At 38.4% G+C, this 24,099-nt stretch overlaps 1 protein-coding gene across 1 annotated transcript; it reads left to right on the top strand.

Moving 5' to 3' along the window:
• The first annotated feature begins 6,404 nt into the window (after positions 1 to 6,404).
• frg1 (FSHD region gene 1) lies at positions 6,405 to 23,115 on the top strand. The gene is made up of 9 exons (XM_022205764.2): positions 6,405 to 6,550; positions 7,814 to 7,878; positions 8,381 to 8,503; positions 12,816 to 12,873; positions 13,206 to 13,320; positions 16,338 to 16,442; positions 16,642 to 16,733; positions 19,764 to 19,874; positions 20,831 to 23,115. Exons 1-9 carry the CDS (start codon positions 6,492 to 6,494, stop codon positions 20,865 to 20,867), a joined length of 765 nt encoding a protein of 254 aa, XP_022061456.1. The 5' UTR covers positions 6,405 to 6,491; the 3' UTR covers positions 20,868 to 23,115.
• Positions 23,116 to 24,099: the final 984 nt, after the last annotated feature.

Here is a 24,099-nt window from a genome sequence, read left to right as displayed (position 1 = left end):
TCATTTGGCGAGCTTAACTAGTGCCAAAAATTTCATGGCAATCCATCCAACCTACATGACTGAAAACCTAAAATTTCTACCTCATGCTGGCAATAGATAAAAAGTCAGGCCTTTTCTGAATTCACCGGGATTCTCTGGAGAATATGATTGTACAAAAATCATGGCAAACCACCCAGTATTTGTTGAGTTACTCCACAGATCAAAGTGGTGCACAGCCAGACTCACAGACCTTAAATAAAAAGGTAAAGTGAGTTAATCCCCTGTTGGAAGTGTTGGGAGTTTTGTACAGTGTACATATAAAGGATGATAAATGTGCTTTTTCACAGCTGAAAGGCAGCTAATGGAGCAGGCATGACTTGTTAGACAAAAGGCACTTTAACAAGGACATGAAAGACACAAAAGGACAGAATTGGAGTGTTCCTCAATGAACTCATTCTTCACGTGATGACAGATCAAACATTTAGATGCTGACATTTGCCGCGCTGTTTGTTATTTGCATAAGTTGTCTCATCCTACATGTTGAGGAGATTGGGAGGATTTTCAAAGGCAAAGCACACCTCTGTGTTGTGATGCTTCTTTCAGATAATAAACATCCAAATGGCTGGAAAACCGGATCATGGTTGTTTTTCATTAGTTGTCAAAATGTTCCTTTTTTCTGTCATTTCAGTAGAAATTTGATTAAGAACAATATGCTCCCTGCATGACAGCTTTGTCATAATGTTTAAATGTTCATGTTGATCTTTACATTGTGCTCTGAGTAGTGCCAGTTTCTAATAAGGCAAGCACAGTAAAACAGATGTGCTAATAGTCTTTAATAGATGATTAATTATTTGCTGTGTCTTTTTAGTTCCTGCTTTAATTGATCAGGTAGATCTCTCCAGCAGAACCTTGGATAGTTAACATAGGTGGAAAATTAATTTTAAAACTATTAAATAGCATTTACAACTGTTTACTTAGGGATAATTGTAAACTCTCTTCATTAATTATTAAAGAAAGGTTGTTTTTTTTATTTCTCTTAAAACTGAAAAGTAAATTTCATTTGCAGTATTATAATCATAATCCAAAACACTGAGGACTGTGCAGCTATACTAGGTCTGGTTTCACTATTTCCTTTTAGTGGCTAATGTTAGGAAACATGTGCATGGTTGAGCTGAAGTCCTCCTCTAAAACTGTGTTATTCTTGCTTTTTTCTTGTTTGCTGCAACCACAAGGACATCTGTTTTCCAAAAACTGCACAGACTAGATTTCAGTTCTGGTTATTGTGGTGGTTTCTGGTGGTAAGAGCAGGTGTGTTTTAATACCACAGAAAACACTCCTTGAACAACCACTTACGTAATGACAAAACACACATTGCATTTGCTGGAACTGCTCCAAAGTCAAAACATGCTGTGTTTCTTCAGTGGGATGCTTTGAGTGAGAGCTTGCAGCCCTGAGAAATGTTTAGAGTGGAAATGACAAACTCTAACCACCAACAATTAAAACCTCTATATAGAGACATAATTACAGAATGGAAGCTGTGTAAGGCTTATTGCTGGAGACCAGAGTTATATTTCACTCCCATAATGGTCAACTTGAGATTTCTAACTATAAACTTGATGGTTTATTTGGTATGTGAGAAAATATGAACATTTATTAATGTAACTGAAACATCCATCCATCCATCCATTCTCTATACACTGCTTGATCCTCATTAAGGTCGCGGGGTGCTGGAGTCTATCCCAGCTGACTTAGGGTGGAGGCAGTGGACACCCTGGACAGGTCACCAGTCTATCACAGGGCTGCGTATAGAGACAAGCAATCACACATTCACACCTACAGACAATTTAGAGTAACCAGTAAACCTTCAGCTTTTTAGATTGTGGGCGGAAGCTGGAGAACCTGGAGAAAACCCACGCATGCACAGGGAGAATATGCAGAAAAATCCCAGAAAGGCCGAGCAATCTACTGGCTGTAAGACGACAGTGCTAACCACCATCCACCGTGCAGCCTCTAACTTAAATATGTCCAACTGAATTACTAACTAGAAACAAAGGGCATCAAAACTAATCTCTATCTTTGTTGTTACTGTACATACACAACAAAATTTAAAAGTGCATTTGTCATCTGTGCAAGAGCTTATAAATAAAATGCAAAAAGCTGTATAAAAATGAAAAATAATGATAATAATTAAACATGCTACAATCTGACAAGCCAAAAAGTTGCTCTGTTATCAATAATGACAATTTGAATTAAAGAGTGTATTTTAGAAATTTCTCTATTTGATTGCAGCAACAGAAATGGAGCACTACAAATATACAAATCTACACACCACACAGATTATCTATCTTCCAGACTTGTACATATCATATATAAATTCACCATACCTCATCTTTACATGGGAAAGATGTACATTGTTTTAATTGTGTGATTATTTTGAGCCTTATTGTACGTTTGTAAGTCTTGTTCTGCTTCTTCTACGTCTCATTTGTATCCAGATGCTGTAAAGTGTAAATTTCCCCAGTGTGGGATCAATAAAGTTATCTTTTCCTCTTCATTTTATCTGTTTAGTACTGTGAATTAAGATGCTGCAATTGAGTCTCATTTCTGCTGTTGCTTTTATACTAAGGGCCTGAAGTACCCAGTACCCTGTGTGTTACCATTTTAGTTAACACTGTCTTCCTCCAGCTCTTTTTAAAGTGCTTATGGGCTTAACCACTCAGCTCCCTCAGTACACGTTTTGACTGTTTAATCCCATCAACAACAGAGGATTGCTGTCAAAGTATCACTGAATTTGACAAATGACAGGAGGAGCACAACTGGGATTCCGTATGAAGGGGAAATGTTGATTCATGATTTCTGAAAACCCTACTTGGTAACTTCCTTCGAGCTTACACGACATTTCTGACCAGATTAATCTTCCACGCTCTGAGTCAACTTTTCCTCAAGCAGCACCCGGAGCCTCACTGAGGTATTACAGTCATTTCGCTACAGCATCAGTTAAGACGTATTTTTTTGTGCTATCATGGGGAGTTTAGCTGGTTCCTGAAGTTGTGGGTAGCCGCTTTGCTTCCGTTTTTTTCTGTTGGATGATGGAGTTCATAGCAGTTGAGTTTTACTGCAGTGAGCAGATAACACAAGCCACTGTCTCATTTATTTTACTTCTTGACAGTGTCCACAAATGATTTATTGCTTCCTGTCACGGGCTGCTGATTGGGGCATTCCTGTTTAATGAAGAAACATTAGCATAAACAGTTACATGAGGACACCGTCCTTCAGGTCAGTCCCCCGCCTACCTTGATTGGTGTGACTGTTTGCATTTGTGAGAGAGGGGTCTGAACATTTAACACTTCCGCTCTGTGTGTGTGTGTGTGTGTGTGTGTGTGTGTGTGTGTGTGTGTGTGTGAGAGAGAGAGAGAGAGAGAGAGAGAGAGAGAGAGAGAGAGAGAGATGCCACAGTCTTCAGACCCTGACCTTCCTTCATAGAGACATATAGAAGGATGTGATAGGTCTTGTGATTTATTATCTACTATGATTAAACCTGACTAATGACAGAAAACTTAAGTTTATCCAATTTAATGCATAATGCACAAAAATATATATGCAGGATGTAATATGTTGCCAATTTTATCCATTCTTTCATTCTTCTACAACAGAATGAACGTCATGAAACTACAAATATGCACTCTGATGGATATGATAGGGGACAGACAGAGTTGGGTCCATCTATCCATTATCAATACACCATTTATTCCTCATTAGGGTAACGGGGGGTGGGGGGTGGCTTGGAGTCAATCCCAACTGACATAAAGTGAAGGCAGTAGACACTTGGATAGGTTGCCAGTCTAGGGATACATATAGAGACAAACAATCACACTCACATTCACACCTATGGACAGTTTAGAATTATCAGCTAACCTCAGCGTGTTTTTGGCAGAGGTGGACAGAGTAGCCAAAAAATCATACTCAAGTAAGAGTAATGTTACTTCAGAATAATATTGCTCAAGTAGAAGTAAAAAGTAGTCATTCAAAAACTACTCAAGTAAGAGTAAAAAGTATTTGGTGGAAAGACTACTCAAGTACTGAAAGTACTGAGTAACTGTTTGACTGTAATGTCTGATTTATATCTTTAGAAACGATGTGATCAGACAGACAAAAATTAAAAATAATGTGCAAATTCTGGTATTTCCAAATAATAAAATAAAAAATAGCAAAATTAAATAACATCTTTAAAAAATGACGAGTTCAGGCACAAGAAACACAAATTTCCAAATATTGGTTTTTCATAGCATACAGCCAGTCAAACAGTTACTCAGTACTTTCAGTACTTGAGTAGTCTGTCCACCAAATACTTTTTTACTCTTACTTGAGTAATTTTTGAATGACTACTTTTTACTTCTACTTGAGCAATATTATTCTGAAGTAACATTACTCTTACTTGAGTACGATTTTTTGGCTACTCTGTCCACCTCTGGTTTTTGGACTGTGGCAGGAACTTGGGGTACCCAAAGAAAACCCACGCATGCATAGGGAGAACAACAGAACATACAAACTCCATGCAAAAAGATTCCAGACTGGGTCGCAAATCAGGGCCTCTTAGTTCCAAGGCAACAGTGCTATACTGGTCATGCTAACCTTCAAGCTACTGTGTTGTCCGATGGGTCATAGAACACAAATCATAAATTAGTAGCTAGTCAAACTTCATAGGGTCAGTAAGATTGTCAGTGGTGTGGGATGTTGGTCCACTCTTCTTGAAGGGTTTGGAGAAGTCGTGGACATTTGGGAGGACAAAATCAGACTTCCAGAACATCCAACAGATGTGTGCTGGGTGCCATGCTTGGAGAGTATACAGACTTTGGTAGGATTTAAGGGCAGTGCAGATTCTGGCGGCATAAAGTTATCTGGTTGAAATATGAAATAATGGCGGCAAGGGAGCAGGGTATGAGGATCTAATCTCAGTCAAGAAGTGCTGTCATGTTCTTTGTCCATGGCACATCCCTGCAAATACCATCCCTCCTTCATCTCCACAGAAGGTTGGCATTTGTACAGTTCCCCTGTACGATGGTCGACGCAACATCTGCCATCTGCTCTGTTCAGCTGAAAACTAGATTCATCAGTGAAAAACACTGTCCTCCATCTTGCTGGTGTTCAACGAACATCAGCAGCTGCCCATTGGAGCAGGTTACAATGCCGTCCTGCTGTTAGATCATGACTTTAGCGTGGGCGACAACCATTTTCCTTCAGGCTACCCCTCATAGTCTGAGCAGACGTTCTCCGGTTGTGCCCATCAACAATATCGTCAGCAGTCTCTGTAACTGATTACAAACACTTTTTCAGACGGATGAGCAAGATGTAATGATCCTGGGCTCAGGCAGCGACATGTGGTCTGCAGTGTGGCAGATTGTCTATCGTACTTTGCTGTCTGAAGCGACAACATTCAAGTACCTGGCCTCGGTCCTAACCGACATGCCAACATCCGACATGCCAACAGCCTGTTCTCATCCTCCTCTTGTCATCTGAATAAAGCTGCATTTTATGGTGGCGTTTTATAGTCACTGGTCTAAGGAGTGTCTGTTTACTGGTCATGTTGTCTGATCATTGTCCTTTGAAGAAACATCTGACTAGTGTGTGGATTCAGCTGGAAAGGTTTTTGTGCACAATTAGCTGGGGCAGACAATTTATAACCTGAAAAAAAATAGATTTTTAACTTTTTCTCTATGTCAGAAATAGAAACCATTTGCATGCTGTTTATATTTTTGTTCAGGGTACATAATACTAAAAGTTAGTAATTCTTATTCAATTGCAGATGTAACATAGCTGTTGTTTGGAAATTCAAAAATCACTCATAGATGCAGATAAGAACAAAAATCTGCAGGAATACTAGATGGGTATGACAGTCTGATGAAGGTCTGCATAAATACTTCTTCTTCCATTGGAGTTTCAGTCTTTAATCACAAGTAGACACTGAAAATCCTCAGTAGACTCAGTTTAAACCCAGCAAAGAAACATACAGAAAACAGTAAGTCAAAGACAGTGATAATGATGGGATTTTAAATGTTGTGTAGCAGTTTCCTTTTACACTGGAATACAGCATACAGAAAACATTGTCATCCAATGCAATCACCACAGGAATACAGTTGTAGTAATTAGCACAGGATTATATCAACACCTTTGTGTCTTGATGAAGCAATTAACATGATTTCACAAAAAAGTGATACACCTCTTTTTAATGAGACAGTTAAATATATTACAGTATTTTATTGATTTCTTTTAAATTGCATTATCTGGGTGTTCTATTTTAAATTTATTTTGCACCACAAAGTGTATAAAGATAGTAAAGTGTGCTTGACATATTTACTTATTTGTAAGTTTGTGGATGGATTTCATGTGATTGACTGAACTACGAGTTTCGGCCAGTCCCCGAATGTGCCTCCACGTTTGCCGTAGTTGTGTAAATACGCGACACACCGCTCAGTGTTTACTGTTAGCACTAACTGTTTAAGCTGGGTTAGGAAATGGCTGAATATTCACACGTAAAGTCAACGAAACTGGTTTTGAAAGGTCTTAACAAAGGGTAAGTGCTCATCTTACTCAGTAGCATCAAACCGTGTCAGCTGTACCAGCATTATTCTCAGCTATACACTGTAAAAGGTTTTGCTAAAATGCTAGGCTAGGCAAAATCGCTAATGTTTCGGATAACAGTTATAACAAAATTCCTTAACATCTCTACGATTCTTTTTAGCATTTGTACTTTTTTTTTTTTTTTTTACCAGCAAACTGTCAGCATAGTGAAGACAAATAGCTTATGTACATGTTCAAGCGCAATTGGCTGTTTGAGCGTAGCCAACATGTTAGCATTTTGCTCGCGAACGCTGATAGTTAGCATTTCAACGTCGCTGTCTAAAAGTGACTTTAGCAATAGCGAAACCTTAAAAAACATGCATAACGCTGAAACCTTTAAAGGTCTTTAAAATGGTCAGATAATTACTGATATTTCTAAATTCTAACTCCAGATACAAACTAATTGTTCAGTTCAGTTATCTTCAAATGAACTGAAGCTAAATAAGCTAAATTCCAAAACAAGTCTTAAAGTGATTTATATCATCTAGATTATAGAAACAACCCTTAAGCAGTCCACTACATATACAGCCAAAAGTGCCATCACTCCTTTAATCCGAGTTCAGTTATGACAAACAGCTGATCTAACGTAATGCGGACTGTTTATGGTGGTCTTAAAAACATTCAGAGAAATGGCTACCCAGAAAACACAAACGGTGGTAGAAATTACACTAAATGCCGTTATCTGCACAAAAAGAAAAAATATGACTGTGTTGAGTCCTATATCAAGCTGAATGAAAAACTGGATTGTTTCAATCATACAGTATAGCTGGAAACCACACAAACAGAAATATCAAGGCTTTAATATCTTATATGAAGTTGAATTTTAAGTAATTTGTGCATACCTTATGTACTAGTAATTGCCAGTAAGTATAGAGAATAGAATTTAAATATTAAGCGTTTTCTTCTCATGTGACATTTTGTTTAAAAAAAATGTAATTGGGTTAAATGTCAACAGAACTGAGTACTTTCTTAAGGTCCGGAAACGTGTGTAGAACTTTTTTCATCGGGGAAGCTAAATAATTACTCATTAGTTTGCTGTTGTTTTTGTGAGTCTTACAGCTGCCATTCAAGGAAGTTGTATTTCAGAAATGAACTTTTCAGCTTCAGAGTTTGAATGTGTGGATGTATGTACGGTCGATGTGTAAATAAATGCTGCGCCTAACCTAATTACCTATAAGGACATTGTTGACATAGATGTATATGTATTTTTCAACAGGAAAAAGAAGAAGCACAAAGATAAGAAAAGAAAAGCAGATGAAGAAGAAAAAGTTGATATTGTTGGTAGGTACATCTACTGCTGTTAAGTATGGGATTCAACTAAAGGAACCAAATAGACATTTTTTATGGGATATTTAGTCTGTTCGCTGAGCAGCTAGTATTGTTTTGACAGCTGGAATGATTAGAAAAGTGAAAAAATGTCTGTTTTCTGTGTCTTTGTTCACCCTTTACTATATGTGCTGGAAGTGTTTGAAGGAAATGTTTCTGTTTTGAACAGTAAAATCAGAAATCAAAGGGGTTTAATACGATTTTCATGCTCGGCAGTATAAGTATTAAAAATGTGTTTTAGTTAACAAATTGGAGGGGTATTCACATTTACATGTGAGAGTTTTTGGAAAGTAAGCACCATACATCCTTAAACTAATATTTGACATGGTTCCTGAGTTTTCTATATCAGTCCTTAACTCATGAGGCATGTTTTATGTCTACACTTTACTCAGAGTGGATGTTGTACTCTTGTGCCATGTATTATTTCTCCTCTTACATTGATCTCTCTGCTCACCAGGTGGTTGGTGGTCTGTTAATAGCTTTGGGGAAATTACAGGAACAGTTGCCATAGAGATGCAGAACAACTCCTACATCCATGCCCTGGATACGGGACTCTTCACAGTTGGTGCGCCACACAAAGGTAAGAGGAGAGACTGAGCTACCTCAAATTAGGGCCAAATTATTTCGGCTGTTCAGCTTTTCATCAACTGTGAATTATTTGATTCTCAGCTGTGTGCAAGAACACTTTCTCACCCACTCATGACTTTTTTTTTCCCTTGTCCTTTGTTGCTTTTTAACAATAGAAACTATTTTTTCCTTTTCCTTTGTTGCTTTTTAACAATAGAAACTATGCCTTTTGTGTGTTGTTTTTGTTACTTGTGTGTTAGTTTATTTTGTTTGTTTTGTGTAGCGTTTCAAAGTAATGCTGCAGCGCTTTAGAAGATGAACTTCCCTCTTAGTTGTTGTGGTACAAAACCTTCCAGTTGATGATAGTAGGTTATTGTGTCATAAAATAATTGTCAAAAAATTCTTGTAGGAATTACTCTCTTGAGTTTTTTGTTTCATGTCATTTAAGTAGTAGTGCACTAATTAGTCAGTTTATCATTTGCTGTTTCAAATTAGTTGATTTCCTAGTCTCAGCTTCCCAACTGTGACGACGCTTTTCTGTAATTAATAGTAAACTCAAAATCTTTTAAAAACAATTTTCTTATTTTGTAGACAAAGACCATTTTTATAAGAGATCAAGAAAATATTTGTCAAGTCAGTCGTTACACCCTTGCTTCAGGATTGGAGCAAATTTAGATTGTTTTCTTTGTACGGTCAAGCCTGAAATGATTCATATCCCCAGCAAATTTTAACTTAAAGTTACTTTTAAATGTAAAGAAAAAGCTGAGAAAGTATTTTTTCACAATGATGTCTCTAGTACATCGTCTTATTATCTTTTGGGAAACACCTGTGCCATTTCCAATCAAAAAAAAAACTTGCTGGTTGAATAAAAGTAACTTTTAAAATTTGCTAGGAGTATTAATAGTTTCGGACTTGATTGTAAGTGTCTGTAAAAATTCATTGCTGTGCTGTACACTGCTGTCTAAATGTTCTAATGAATATAATGATGTTAATTTTAGTCTGGGGCTGCACAGTGGAGTAATGGTTGGCACTTTTGCATTGCAGCAAGAAGATCCCCGGTTCAAATCCTGGCCTGGGATCTTTCTGCATGGAGTTTGCATGTTCTCCCTGTGCATGCGTGGGTTTTCTCCGGGCACTCCGGCTTCCTCCCACAGTCCAAAAATATGCTGAGGTTAATTGATTATTCTAAATTGCCCGTAGGTGTGAATGTGAGTGTGATTGTTTGTCTGTATATGTAGCCCTGTGACAGACTGGCGACCTGTCCAGGGTGTCCCCTGCCTTCGCCCGAGTCAGCTGGGACAGGCTCCAGCACCCCCCGCGACCCTAGTGAGGATAAAGCGGTGGATGGATTTTAGTCTGTACTGTATGTATAGTACAGAATAAAAGAAGTGGGACTTGAGTTGGGTAAAATTACAAAGCAGAAGTATGATGTAAAAAAAAAAATAGCACAGTGCACTGTAGGGTATAAGGATTGAATCTTTTGGCTGCATTTTATATGAACATCCGAAGTCTACAGCTGTTCCCTTATCCCACAGTTGTACATACTTGAAGAACTTTTAATTTTGGGGTGACGTTTACTGTAGGCTCCAGGTGTTATTGGGATGAAGGAAGGGTTTTTCCTTCAGTCCACAAAGCAGTAAGTATTTAAGTAGAAAATCCAGACAGCAGACTGAAGAGGGGTTGAGTTGAGGAGACGGGTAGAGATAACTCTGAGTTTTCACTTATTCCTGCCTTTAGGCACTTCTTAGGGAGCGTTGCTCATTGAAACAGGCACAGACACTAGCAATTAATTCAGAACACGTTTCGTGAGAACCAGGGAAAATGGCTGGCAAATTGAAACATCCCAATTGCCTCGGCGTGCACATAAGCCCATTTCTAGGAGATGAAAGAGGACACGAGAAGGTGGAGATTTGAGATTTCCTGTTTTCTGGATTTCCTGCACAGAAGTCACACTGAATGATACACAAGATTTGACTGCTAAACAATGAAACTAATGGTGTAGTTAAATTTTATTTATTTACAAGCAAGACTGAATCTTTGAAGTTTTTTAATGCATGTCATTTGGTCATTAAACACCACGACCAATAGGCATGCTGTGGTTCGACTGCTATAAGCCTGGTCTCACTGTTTAGTAGCCATACCTCCGCAGCTTAAAGAAAGCCAAAAATATGCTCAGATTTGCCTGCTGGTCAAAGGTGCTGATGTTGTCTGAGCCAATTCAGAGCATCACCGTCCCTTACAAAGATAATTAGCTTCCTAAGAAAACAGTTTGTCACATTCAGCCTCTGCTTTATTAAGGCCTTCATCATTAAGATCAGACTGTGCTTTTCTTTGCCCTTATGAGGCAGTGCACACTTCACTTTGATGTATTGTAAAGGTCATAAAATGGCTTAGTCATTTGCAGGTCAGAGGTTTATGAAATAGCGAGAATCTCAGGAGTCCTCAGTGTGTGATACAGCATTTAAATGCAACTCAACAACACGTTTCATGTTGTTATAAATGCCTCAGTGCTGGTGAACTGGACCCAGATCAGCACAGCACTGCATAGCCAGAGGTTTGGCAGCGTCAGTTACAAGAATGCATGGAGCAGGTTTCAAGGATAAACTGGTTTTGAGAAGAAATTATGCACCTTTTACGAGCAGCATGACTGTTGCAGGACAAAAGCATTCCTGTCAAAGCAGAAAGATCAATAATTTAGCATCAGTAAATGTACAGGCTTTCTGCAGGACATTAAAAAGCATTAATGGTCATTCAATTGATTTTGTGAAAACTAAGGCCTTAAATGGCATTAAAAATCATTAAATTTGATTCTCAGTGGCATTAAAAATTCTTTATGCAGTTTTTGAGAAAAATATATTTGACAATAATGATATAATAATATGTAATTATAGGCTGTGATTTGTCAGATGTGTGCATCTGCGTAAACATGCCGAAGCACTGCGATAATTGTTCCGGCCGGTCGGGTACAATTGCCAAAAACTGCATGTTTGGAAAGTGGCCGGCAGGCTGGACCAGGTGGAGGAGAGCTGGGAAATGGGGAAATGCAAATTTCAGCAAAAACTGACAAGAAAACATGGAATTCAGAGAATGACTGCAGCCCGTGGATGGTCAGGGGTGGTTTCTGGATTCAGAAATAGTGAAATGTAGGCACAGTTTTCATATAAAAATCATCTTTTACAAACAAACAAACCTTTGTAATTTGTTGAATTCACGGTCATGGCATTAAGGGTGCTTTCACACCTGTTAGTCCGTTAGAGTGGTTTGTTTGGACCCAAAAGTTGTTACAATGTTGCTAATTTCAACTGGTTCGGTTCGCATTCACACCAGTGTTTTTGCAGTTCAACCAACTACGATGAATGTTATATCTCCCCCCAGTCGTTTGGCGGCACTGTTCACAAAATAAGGTGTTTTAGATGACGTAGGTGAACGCTGATTGGCGCAGCATGTGAAGAGGGAAAATTCCCAGAAGAAAACAACAGGCTGTGTTTATTCCATGGATCGAGGTTTATTCGTAAACAATGAACTATGCTCTCCTGTTCCTTCTTGTTGCCATATATTCGTATCATTGCTTTATGCAGCAAGCACAAATACTGCTGTTGTTCCGGCATGAAGCTGGCATTCGGTACGAGAACATTACACAGTCATTTTTGGTATGGAGAAGATGCATTGCAAGACGTTATCGTTATCCCAAAATTCCCCGTGCAGGTTGCTACGGAAGCTCCCGTACACCAAAAAGTCTGCTGCGCTATCAAGCCGGTCCGAATGGAGACAGGTTTGTGTTCTCACCAGGAGCGAACCGAACTGGAGTTCACATAGAAGCGGGCCGAGACCACCTCTCGAAGGTGGTCTCGGCCCGGTTCTTTAGTCCGCACCAAAAACATCTGGTCTGCTTTCACACCAGCCCAAACGAACCATACTTGCTGGTGTTGCGGACTCCAGTCCGCTTTAAGTGGACCAAAATGCGTATGTGTGAAAGCACCCTAAAAGTTTTTGCAGTATAGCATTAAAATGGCATTAAAAATCATTAAATTTGACTGGCTGATTTCTGCAGAAACTCTGATATACCAAATTGATCTTAGGCTCGCTGAAAAATTTTATGTTTTTCAGTCAGGAATCGCTTTATTTTCCACTATGTATACACATAATCATAAAAGCACAATAAATAGAACAATAAACTTACAAACTACAAACAAAGAAGAGCAATAAAAATGAAATTGGGTTAAAAAAGCACATCAAGTGAGCATTAAAACACTATTACAGTCTGAAAGACAGCATTCACAACTGTAAATTCATTAAAGGGTAAACTTTTGTTTTCCTTGTTTCAGATGATGAAGGACCAGACCCTCCAGAGCAGTTTACCGCCATCAAGCTGTCAGACACACGGTGAGTATGCAAAGACAAACTGCACGTCGTATTTGTATCTTTCACCGATGGATTTATCGCCCCATTTCTGCATTTTTTATTAAGGATCTTTCTCTGTTGTCTAGACGAACACGAGTAATTCACTAACCCATGGGCAATCAATCCTTAAAGATGTGCCGCCTGTTACGAATTTATTTCTTCTGCATTAGTTTCAGTGATGGATCTCAGATTCATGCGCTAATGTTATTGAACCTTTCTTGTCGTGAAGAAAAACTCTTTAGGAAAGGCAACCGTGTTTTGAATATTAGATCCGTCTTTCTGACAGACTCGTTAGTTACTTTTTGCTGTCGCAGGGTAGCGTTGAAATCTGGATATGGGAAGTACCTGGGCATCAACTCTGAGGGTTTGGTGGTGGGACGATCCGATGCCATTGGCTCCAGGGAACAATGGGAACCAGTCTTCCAGGATGTGAGTAAATCTTGAGATGTTTCTTCTTCTAATCCAGTTCAGTAAAAATATGCAATGTTCTTCAGGTTCCAATGAATGAGAGAAGAATGAAATTAATTAAACTTTCCCTTCAACTTACAGTAGTATTACATATTTCTTCTTGTCTCTGACTTTTGTTGTACCAAATTCCCCTTTTTTTTTTTTTTTACTTCCATGTAATTATCCCCACATTAGCATTTATACCCAAAGAGTGTCTGTAGAACCAAATAAGACGAGGCTTTTGAGTGTTAGCGTGATGCCTTTATTGGACCCCACCAGAGACTGGATGGGGTATTAACCACGCTAACTGCAGAAGGCATCTTGATTAAAATAACAAAAATAATGGTTATATTATAGTTTTGTTTCTAATTGCCTTCATTATCACAGTGCCTGCCAGCACTTGAGGGACTCTGGTGTTTGTTTTTTTCATTTGTGCGTGGCCCTGAAGTGCCTTTACTGTGTGGCTTCACAGTCTGAAGAGATATTTTGGTTAAATTTGTTTGGGAAAAAACTAAGTTCTGGAAGATCGTGTTGGCATTTTTTAAAGGAGCCGCGAAAGGCAGTATCATAAAGTTAATGAGCCCTTTTTATCGACACACTATTACAGTGCAATGAGGTTTTCGATCATTAAGTAGTATGTTTAAATTTGTGTCAAGAATTGTTCTAAGTTGTACTTTTTGAGAACAGAACATTGTTGTCAGAGAGTGATGAATTTGACCCCGTTAGTTTTGATTTATTGCGCTCATTTTATTTCTGTGCACCATAGAGAGCACAAAAATACAAATATAAAAGGTTGCATAAAGACAAAAAACATACATATATACTTTTTGGGTTATTTTATAAAAGCATTATCGACACGTTAGATGCCACTGTATAAAGCACATTGTGGCACAAGTAAAGCTAAAAACAATAAACTGAGTCATCAATTCATTAATCAAAAAAATGTCACGTGTTTTGGCTAAACAGACGACCTGTCCAGTCTGTGCCCCCTCTCACCTAATATTAGCTGGACTACTGCAGCCCCAGCCTCACTGATATTTTCATAAATGCTTCACCTTTTAGTCAGGCTTCAAAGAGAAAAGGTTGAAAAAAATCTGTCTGCTCAGATGTGAGTACTAAATGTTTTTTATTCATTGTTGTTTGTCGTCTGCTAATGAACGTAACCCCCTTCTATCGTGGAGGTTACATTCCAGAACCCCTCACAAGTAGTGACCTTATATTTATTTTTATGTGTATTTATATTTTAAGGCTTTATAAACCCTAGCCACGCTCTTATAAACCTTTCCCACACTTTCACAACATATCCTGTGCTCTTAAACACTTTCTACACTCCATATAAAATTCTGTATGGTGAGTATACTACAACATGAACGATGATGATGAATTAGCTGTGCAGTACTGATGAGATGAATGTACTGCACAGCTCTTCTGAAGGGGCCACTTCATCAGATGGTGCAGAATCTTCGCCCTCGTCTGTAACTTCTGTTTTCGCTGAAGACGTAGGCCTAACTGGCGTTTTTTTATCCAAGTGAGGGTCATAGTAATGGGGAGCTGCTGGGTGAGAAGGTTTTTATAAACCGACATGCCCCTCCATTGTATTTGAGAATTGCAACAAACAAAGCATCTGGGGGTCCCATTCTTGAGGCTATATATCGCAAAAAATCACACAATATGCAAAATTAGATATATACAATTTAAAAGTCTACGATACAGTGAGGGACGACTGTAATGTGGGGATTATATGAACAGAAAACAACGCGTTAAGAGTTTTGGGGAAATTGCAACATCTCTGTCTTCTCTGCTTTTTATAGACAAGAAAAATAATGCTCAAGAAAAGCATCAGACTCATTAATAAAAATAACTGTCAGTTTCCACTTTACTTAAAAATAGAGCAAGATTAATGTATGTACACTGACAGTCATTAAAAACTTTGAGACCATATTTTTCAACATAATTTTTATTTTGAAGCCCGAAACTGGATTTTCTTCATATGAATCATTTGTTTAGCATATTGGCATACAGAAACAAAAATCTAAAGTTTCAAGAATGATTTCAAAATAAAGAATTTCACAAAAGAAAACGGCACCTGCCAAACAAAGTCACAACAGTCAATACCGAGTATGGCCTCCATTTGCTTCGATGCAGGCAGCAATCCGTCGGCGCATGCTTTGGACCAGGCTTCTGATTGTGGGTTGGAAACAGCCCATACGCCTGGCTACATCACTGTAGCTCAAACCGGCCTCCACCATACCCAGTGCCCGGAGACGTTGTTCATGTGATAGACGCGGCATGATGCTGTTCACAGGACTAACAATGGTGGCCTTTTTTGGGCCTTTATATAGGCCTTCAAAACCCATTCTCAAATTGTGCAGATACTCACTGAGTATTGCTTGGTGTGTATTTGGTTCACTTTTGCAAAGTGACCAACCCATGTGCAATGAATGATGACAAAATGACAACTCATCATTATCTCAACTGCCAGGGCACTAGATCATCAGTAAATCCACAATGAATAAATCCAACCCCCCTACAAGTAGAATTCTGCGTACATTTCTACCTCAAAGTTTCTATTGACTGTCAGTATAGTAGGAACTTTACTGGTAATATTTCTGTTTCCATGAACACCCATATTACCATTACCTGTTTTGTGAATTAAAAACATAGATGTTTTGCAGTTTTTAAAGGGGACTAATTGTTTTCACGGCTGTCCCCTGCCCTTTACAGAACCCCTAACGACTGACGTTTAGCCCGTGACAGATAGCATTTAGCCGTATTCATGAACAGCTAACTCATTATGCAGAATGCAGCTACCTTATCACTGTAACGCACTGCTTGTCTTGATGCTTTGCTGAAACCATAAACAACCTGCCGGGTACAACCTTGAGACTCTTTTACATCAAATATCAGGCAACCTTTCATGCCTGTCACAACAACCAATCCCACCACAGTTCTATCTAATCTACTGCCTCCTCCTCTGTGTTCTTTCTGCTCCGCCTTAGGGCAAAATGGCTCTCCTGGCAGCAAATAGCTGTTTCATCTCCTACAGTGACAGTGGGGACATTGTGGCCAAGAGCAAGTCAGCAGGGGATGGTGAGATGGTGAAGGTGATGTGTAAATTGTGTTCTTCCACAAGGTTGGATGTTAATCCTTTGATTTTAAGCGCGCCACGCTCTGTGGGGACCTGACTGTTGAGATAGAAGGGGGGAAATGTTTGTGACCTCACTTCAGGGAGTTCAGGATGTTGATATTTAACGCACAATCTCTCTCTGTTTTTGTTTTCTTCCTCCCCCGAATGATGAGCAGATCCGAACCAGTGCGGAACGAGAGGTCAAGCGTAAGGACGACATCGCAGACGAGGACAGGGGCAACGTGAAATCCTGTGAGATCAATTACGTGTACGTAACCTCACCTGTTTACTGCTCATTTCAAACACAAGACAGCCCAATAAATAAAGGGAGCCCATGTTGGATTCTCCCTGCATAAAATGTTGGAATGAACGGTCTGTTATTTCCTGCTAAGTTCTGTAGACTTTATGTGCTGCATGTAACGGGCAGTTTAAGAACCAGTGTGTAGCAGCCCCATGGTAAGTATGTCTTTAGTGAAAATTTCCTGTTAAGGTGGACGTGATATTAAAAAAAAAAAGTAGTCACCAGATGAATGTGAGGGTTTGCAACAGGACAGGAAGACATTCCTAAACATACACCACCAGTCAGAAGTTTGGCCTCACCTTCTCATTCAATGTTTTTTATTTATTTGTACTGTTTTCTACATTTTAGATTAATTCTAAAGATTAATACTAGTTTGTTTACAACGTAATTCCATATGTATTCTTTTATAGTATTGATGTCTTCAGTATCAATCTACAATGTAGAAAATAATTAAATGAAAAGCATGGAATAGAAGGCGTGTCCAAACCGGTAGTGTGCATAAATGATGTTTTTTTTTTGTTCTAATCTTGATGTTTTTGCTCATTTCATCCTTTAAACATTATTTGAATCCAATAAGGTTTAGGAAAAGTCGTTCTCTTAGCTGTCATCAGTAGAAATGGAACTAAGCACATTTGTACCTGAGTGTGATATTTCTGAAGAAAAATCTGCAGTTTTTGCTCTGCTGCATTAATCAAACAGCTCCAGCTACTCTGCAGATGAAGACTTTAGATACGTTTTTATCTGATCATTCTGTATCTGATGTGTTCCGTAAATCACTAACTGAAGTTTTGCAACAACAAATAGTCCGACACTCCCTCCTTGTAAACATCCATATCCTGGTAGCGTGTAGCTAGCGATGTTTGTCTTTTAAGCTGTCACATTGTGTCAGTAATTGCGCTTTATGTTTCACAACAGTTTGACATTTTACAGTTTAAGCGGGACACCTCACAGCTTCCTTTAAAATTTGTCTTAAAGCACTTTATTCTGGTAGAATGGAAAAACTGTGATTTCCTTCCCATTATGCTCGCATTGTGTCAGTCTGCGCTGACAAGATTTTGACAACAAAATCATATGCCTGGATGTGAGATCACATCTTTAGGCATCCGCCTCATCAGTGCCATGCCTTAAAGGTGCAATTGATGGTCTGCTGTTAGTGTGATGAGAAAGCAGGCAGCACCACATTTTAGCTCCCTGTGCTGCGAGTATTTTATTATATATGACCTGTCTGCAGCCTATTAAGTTCCAGGCGATATGTCTAAAGCTGTTTTTTGTTTGGCATGCTTTGGTTTGTGTTCCCAGTCTATTATTTGTTTTAGATGAATGCTAGGGAAATGGACTCATCATGCTGACATGCTGATAATGGCTGCCCTTGAGCTTGTGTCTTGATGTAGTGTTTAGCATCTGAATTGCCTTTGAGGATGGAGTGCAGCTCAGGAATCATAAAGTACTGGCAGGGCAAAGAAAAACTAAATATCTGAGAAGTTTTCAACCAGATGACTTAGTTGGTTAAAGCACTGCTGTGCAAGCTTTTAATATAAATATTAATATTACTATGATTTAAAGTTGTTAAAGTAGTTTTCCAATATTCATGTCACTTTATCCAGTATAGTGAGGTCTTGCCAACATTTCTGCTTGAACTCATTTAGATGCATGTCAAAATTTAGGAGGATGTTTTGGTTAAAAAAACGGAAATTCCACTGTCCTCAATAAAACTTCCTTACCTGACTGAATATTAAAATAATAGCACAATACAATGCATTTAGACTATTCACTTTATATTTTATGTTTGGTTAGAGTTAGGAAGATTCCCGCATTAGTCTATACCTAATACCCCGCAACGATAAAGCAGAGTTTTCTAAATGTTTGCATGTTTATTGTCAAGGAAAAACCTTAAATATCACACTGATGTGAAATTTGAGACCCTTTACTTTGAAACTTGAAATTTAGCTCCGGTACCTTTGATTTTGACACATTTTCTTTACTCTTAATGGCAGAATCACCAGATAGATGCCTCTCAGACTGTGAGAAACACAGTTCTCTGGCCTGATAAAAACAAAATTGTTTGGTCGCTATTCTAAAAAAAATATAAATCAGACATCACCTCCCAACATCATTCCCACAGTAAAGCATGGTGGTGGCAGCATCATGATGTGGGAGTGTTTTTCAGTTAGTAAGGAAAGGGTTGAGAGAAAACTGAACAGCGCAAAGTGCTGAGATATCCTGAATAAAAGCTTTCTCCAGAGTACTTAGAACCTCAAATTGGGCTGAAGAGTAACAGAGTAATGACCCTAACCAGACAGCCAAGACAGCGAGTCTTGGCCCAACCACATCCCTGACTTGAAAACAATTGTACATCTCTGGAGAGACCTGAAAATGGAAGTCAGCCAACAGTCCCCGTCCCACCTGACAGACCTTTTGTCTGCAGAAGGCATTGACAGAAAATCCCCAAATCCAGGTGTGCAAAGCCTGTTGTGTCACGTCCAAGACGACTCGAGGCTGTAGTCACTGCCAAAGGTACTTCTACCAAGCGCTGAGTAAAGGGTCTGAATACTTAGGATTTTTCACATGTCCCTGTAGAATGCATTTGGAGTCATTTCTAACATTCAGTTTTCATTTTGACATCAAAGGGTATTGAGTATAGATTGAAGGAGAGAAATTAATTTCAAACATTTTAGCATATCGCTAACCCTGCATGTAAGAATAATGACGAGGTGACGTCTGAATACTCTCTGAATCCACTGTATATGCTGACTTGTGGCAGATCTCAGGCTTAAGCACTCAGCCGTTTGCTATTTAGACGCCAACTGTCAACATTTTTAATACTTTAGTTAATACTTGGGTGTACTGTTTAAGACTTAGCTGCTTGGAGCCCTGGTGTCAGTTCCCCAAAAAGGATAAGTTGTGAAAATCTCTGTAGTTTTGTGTTTTAGCATGTCAGTTAGGGCCTTTGCAGATTCTTTTGTAACCATCATGTTATTGTTCCTCCACGAATTACAGGAAGAAGTTTCAGAGTTTTCAAGATCGGCGGCTCAGGATTAATGAGGAAGACTCCACCACGCTAAAGAAAGCCAGAATGGATGGAAAATTCCACGAAACTTTGCTTGACAGGTGGGAATTTTTAAATAGGCTCATTATAAACTCACTGTGAAACACTTTTATGCAGAAAGTTATGAAATTGAAACTGCCTGTGGAGTGTTTCACTCAAAAGAATCCACTCACAATTCTCCTAAATTTCATTTGATCAAAGACTGTCTGTATATTCAAACACTGAATAACACAATACCATGGTGTTAATGATCAGCTTCATTGTATTCAAAATCCAATTTGCACCTGCTGTTTTGGGGCAGTAAGTTCCATTAACCTACAGCGACTGTCTCTTTCAATGTGTATTCAGAATAAGATAATAGGATGATTTTGTATGTTTTATTATAATGTAATAATCTCAAATTTAAAATCTAAAAATTACAGGAAATGGAATGAAAATGTATAGCTACAACTAAAGAGTTAAATCTAATAAATATTTTGGTAATTTAAAAAAATTCTATGTGTATTTTATTCACTTCTGAACTTCCTTCTTGCATTATCTTATTGGACCGATTTCTATTGATTCCATAAAAGCATTAAACAAAAGCGAGACACTCACACTGCAAAGCCACAGTCAATTTTCTGTTTCCATTTCTGTTATCTAAAATGTGTTTCCGAAGCATTAGATGTATTTCAACTTGTATTTCAGGTAGCGTCCCACTGTCATCATAACAGATTGATTTTTCTTTTTACATGCTCATTCCAGCTGTAACAATAAGCAGCGTATGTGACAATTTATGCAGTCTGCTGTCTCACGCCTAGCCCAAGTTATTTAAAACAAAATGATCTGTGATGTTCTTGACATCAACTTGGAAAAATACTTTTTAAAAAATGTTTCACAGTTTGTCTATGATTGGTTTTAATTTCAAAATAACTTAATGTGGGACATTGACATGGAATTAATCATAAAATGAAGTTCACTGATAGCACTGACCAGCTGTAATCCTGAATGTAACCTGTTGTTTTCTTTCTCGTTACAGGAGAAGCAAGATGAAAGCAGACAGGTACTGCAAATGAACACTTGTGGACTGCTGCTATGCCTCAGTAAATGTCCTGACTTGTAGAGGTGATCATGTAAATGTGGCTTTTCATATGGTTGTTTTTTGGGAGTTTTTTTTTTTTGTATTTTAAATAAACATTTAATGGTCAAAATCGGTTTTGCCAATTAGTTTTTAATATTCTACAGCCAATTCACGTTCACCTTTGAGCTGACTCATGAATTCCAGGTGACCCAGTTGCCGGCTTGGTGTAAATAATTAACCTTAGATTTGACTTTACCCTGAAGGAAGTGTTTGTTGAAACGTTTACAGGATGCAGTGTGTTTTTAGAATGCCTCTCCAACAGTTTAAAGTGATGTATGGTGACTGCAGATTGGTGGAGAGGCATTCAAATGGACACCCAGAGCCCCAGAGACAGAGTGTAAGAATACAAAGAGCAACAGCAGTGCTACAGAGGGAGCTGCGATGTTTACGGCCAATGAGCAGCGCTTACTACTAGAAACAAAGAAAGAATCCAGGAGCCGCCATGACTGACAAAGAACAAGTACATGGGTTTGCTTCCTTATTTATACTTTTACATAATTCACAACACATTCACCAACTAACCACATGTAAGTTTACTTTATTACTCCACCAAGGAGTGACGATCAGCGTTGGTTTATCCGTCTGTCTGTCTGTCAGCCACATTACTCAACAGACTGACGGATTTGAATGAAATTTTCAGGGAAGGTCTGAAATGACAACGACCAAGTGATTAGACTTTGACGGTGGTGCGACGTATAGTCTGGATTCATAGATTTGCCAAAGATTTTGGTATCATTGTTGAGAAAAAAAAATACATATGTCGGCGCTGTATTCTTAGATCTAAAAAAAGCGTTTGACACAGTTAATCATCGTATTCTATTAAGCAAATTAACACACTTTAACTTTTCAGCAGATTCACTTGCTTGGTTTCAATCCTATCTAGCAAACAGGAAACAGTGTGTTCATATAAAGGGAGTACAGTCCCAGTGCCTCAGCAGTGATGTTGGTGTCCCCCAAGGTTCCGTAATAGGTCCTTTACTTTTTTCGTTATACATCAATGATTTACCAGATGTTTGCCCTGAGCTTGATATGTTGATGTATGCTGATGATGCTGTGTTGTTCACTTATGGTATAAATATCCAGACCATCACTGCAAATCTTACAGAAGGTCTTAACAGAGTACATCTCTGCCTTAGGCAAAATTGTCTTTTGCTGAATTCCAAAAAGACAGTCTGTATGATTTTCAGTAAACAAAAAGTAAAACAAGACCGATCTAATGTATTTCTGAATGGAGAGGAGTTGGAATTAGTAACCCATTTTAAATATCTTGGGGTCATATTAGATTCCAACCTCACATTCAAAAAACATGTGAAAAAGGTTGCAAATACCATCAGATTTAATTTACAAAACTTTAAACAAATCAGACCATTCATCCTACAGAGGCAGCTAAGTCCTACCTTCATTGTATGATGTTTTCTCACATTGAATACTGTTTCACAGTCTGGTCCTTTGCTGGTGTTAATGCACTTAAACCAATAGAGCAGCTTTTTAAAAAAGCTATTAAGATACTTGATCAAAAACCTCAGTCATTTCATATATGTGTTCTAATAGAGAAATACAAGTTTTTAACATTTGACAGTTTTAAAATCTTTAAAAATAATTGTCTCATATATAGAGTTCTGAATGGCTTAGCCCCGCCACCACTTAATGGATTTATTAAACAAAAGTCCAGCTTCAAGAACACTCGCTCCACAGTAAGGGGGGACTGTGAAGTGCAATATCGTGGTTGTGAATTCTCAAAAAATGTACTATCCATTAAGGGCTGCTCCAGTTGGAACGATCTACCGATGACAGTTAGAGAAAGTACCACCTATGTCTCTTTTAAGAGGCAACTTAAAGAATGGCTGTTACAGAAACACTCTTGTGACCATTAGAGAGTCATTCAGAAAGTTACAAGAGCATGTCAGTTTTAAAATGATAGGATGATGCGTGTATGAGTGAGAGAGAAAAGTGTAGGTTGTGGTTGAATGTTTAGTTTAGTTTTTATATTGTATCTTTGTCCTGTCTTGTTTTGTTTTTTTTTGCTTAATGTCCTGTATGTTCTTGTTTTGGTGGTATGTCTTTTACCCCATGGGACAACAGATGGAAATTAGCCTTGAGCTAAATCTGGCATATTTACATTACTGTATGTTCATTAATATGCACTGTCCCATTCAAATAAAATAATAAATGAAATGAAATGAGCGGCACGGCGCCAATCTACACTCAACAAAAATGTAAACACAACACTTTTGTTTTTGCTCCTATTTTTTATGAGATGAACTCAAAGATCTACAACTTTTTCCACATACACAATATCACCATTTCTCTCAAATATTGTTCACAAATCTGTCTAAATCTGTGATAGTGAGCACTTCTCCTTTGCTGAGATAATCCATCCCACCTCACAGGTGTGCCATATCAAGATGCTGATTAGACACCATGATTAGTGCACAGGTGTGCCTTAGACTGCCCACAATAAAACGCCACTCTGAAAGGGGCAGTTTTGTAAGAATTATTTTTTGTAGCATAAGCCAAAACATTTGATAATATGCACCTGATAATTTAGCATTTATAATTGTGCAGTTTATTTCATCATTTCTTGCTAACTTCATTTTTTGGACTGATAATTGTTAATATAGTCAGATAATATGTCAGCATGCCAGAGAGTAAGTGATAAAATACAGGCTCTCTCACTGAGTCGGTGGTACAGGAGCTCTGGTTATACACAGGGTTAATCTGGCCTGGACCAGTTTCCCAGCATGAGTCACTGAGCTTAAGTTGTGTTAAATTTGTTTGATGCGACCAGAATAACTGAAAATAAGCCTGACTTGGTGAACTCACTTTATGGAAATAGGCCCCAGGAAGTGACACTAATGGATGCAAAACATATGCAAGGTACACAGTTAACTCCACACGAAATGACTATAAATAGCACAGCTGTATGATTTTGTGTCTCTTTCTGTCTGAAGATCTGTTGGAGGGGAGGAGGGCTTTTTTCATGTTTTCTTCCCCTCCTTGTTTCATAATCACTCCATGCTGTGGCCACAAAGTGTGTGTGGTGCTGTTTTACTGATATCAAACCAAATGTAAAGATACTTAGTGCAGCAAAAACGTCGCTTATCATTATATTTAGCCACTATTTAAACAGAAACGGCAAGTGTCACATGAGGAAATAAACTCTATCA

This window comes from Acanthochromis polyacanthus, chromosome 3, assembly GCF_021347895.1.
Source record: "Acanthochromis polyacanthus isolate Apoly-LR-REF ecotype Palm Island chromosome 3, KAUST_Apoly_ChrSc, whole genome shotgun sequence".
Lineage (NCBI taxonomy): Eukaryota > Metazoa > Chordata > Actinopteri > Pomacentridae > Acanthochromis > Acanthochromis polyacanthus.
The sequence above is the reverse complement of the archived record's forward strand: the minus strand, read 5'-3'. Positions and strand labels throughout refer to the sequence as shown.

What these genes read in the sequence shown, in the direction of transcription:
- frg1 (XM_022205764.2), top strand. Translation starts at nt 6,492, where the DNA reads ATGGCTGAATATTCACACGTAAAGTCAACGAAACTGGTTTTGAAAGGT. An exon ending in GGGATGGTGAGATGGTGAAG is followed by an intron (nt 16,443 to 16,641) that starts GTGATGTGTAAA and finishes AATGATGAGCAG; the next exon opens with ATCCGAACCAGTGCGGAACG. An exon ending in CACGAAACTTTGCTTGACAG is followed by an intron (nt 19,875 to 20,830) that starts GTGGGAATTTTT and finishes TTCTCGTTACAG; the next exon opens with GAGAAGCAAGATGAAAGCAG.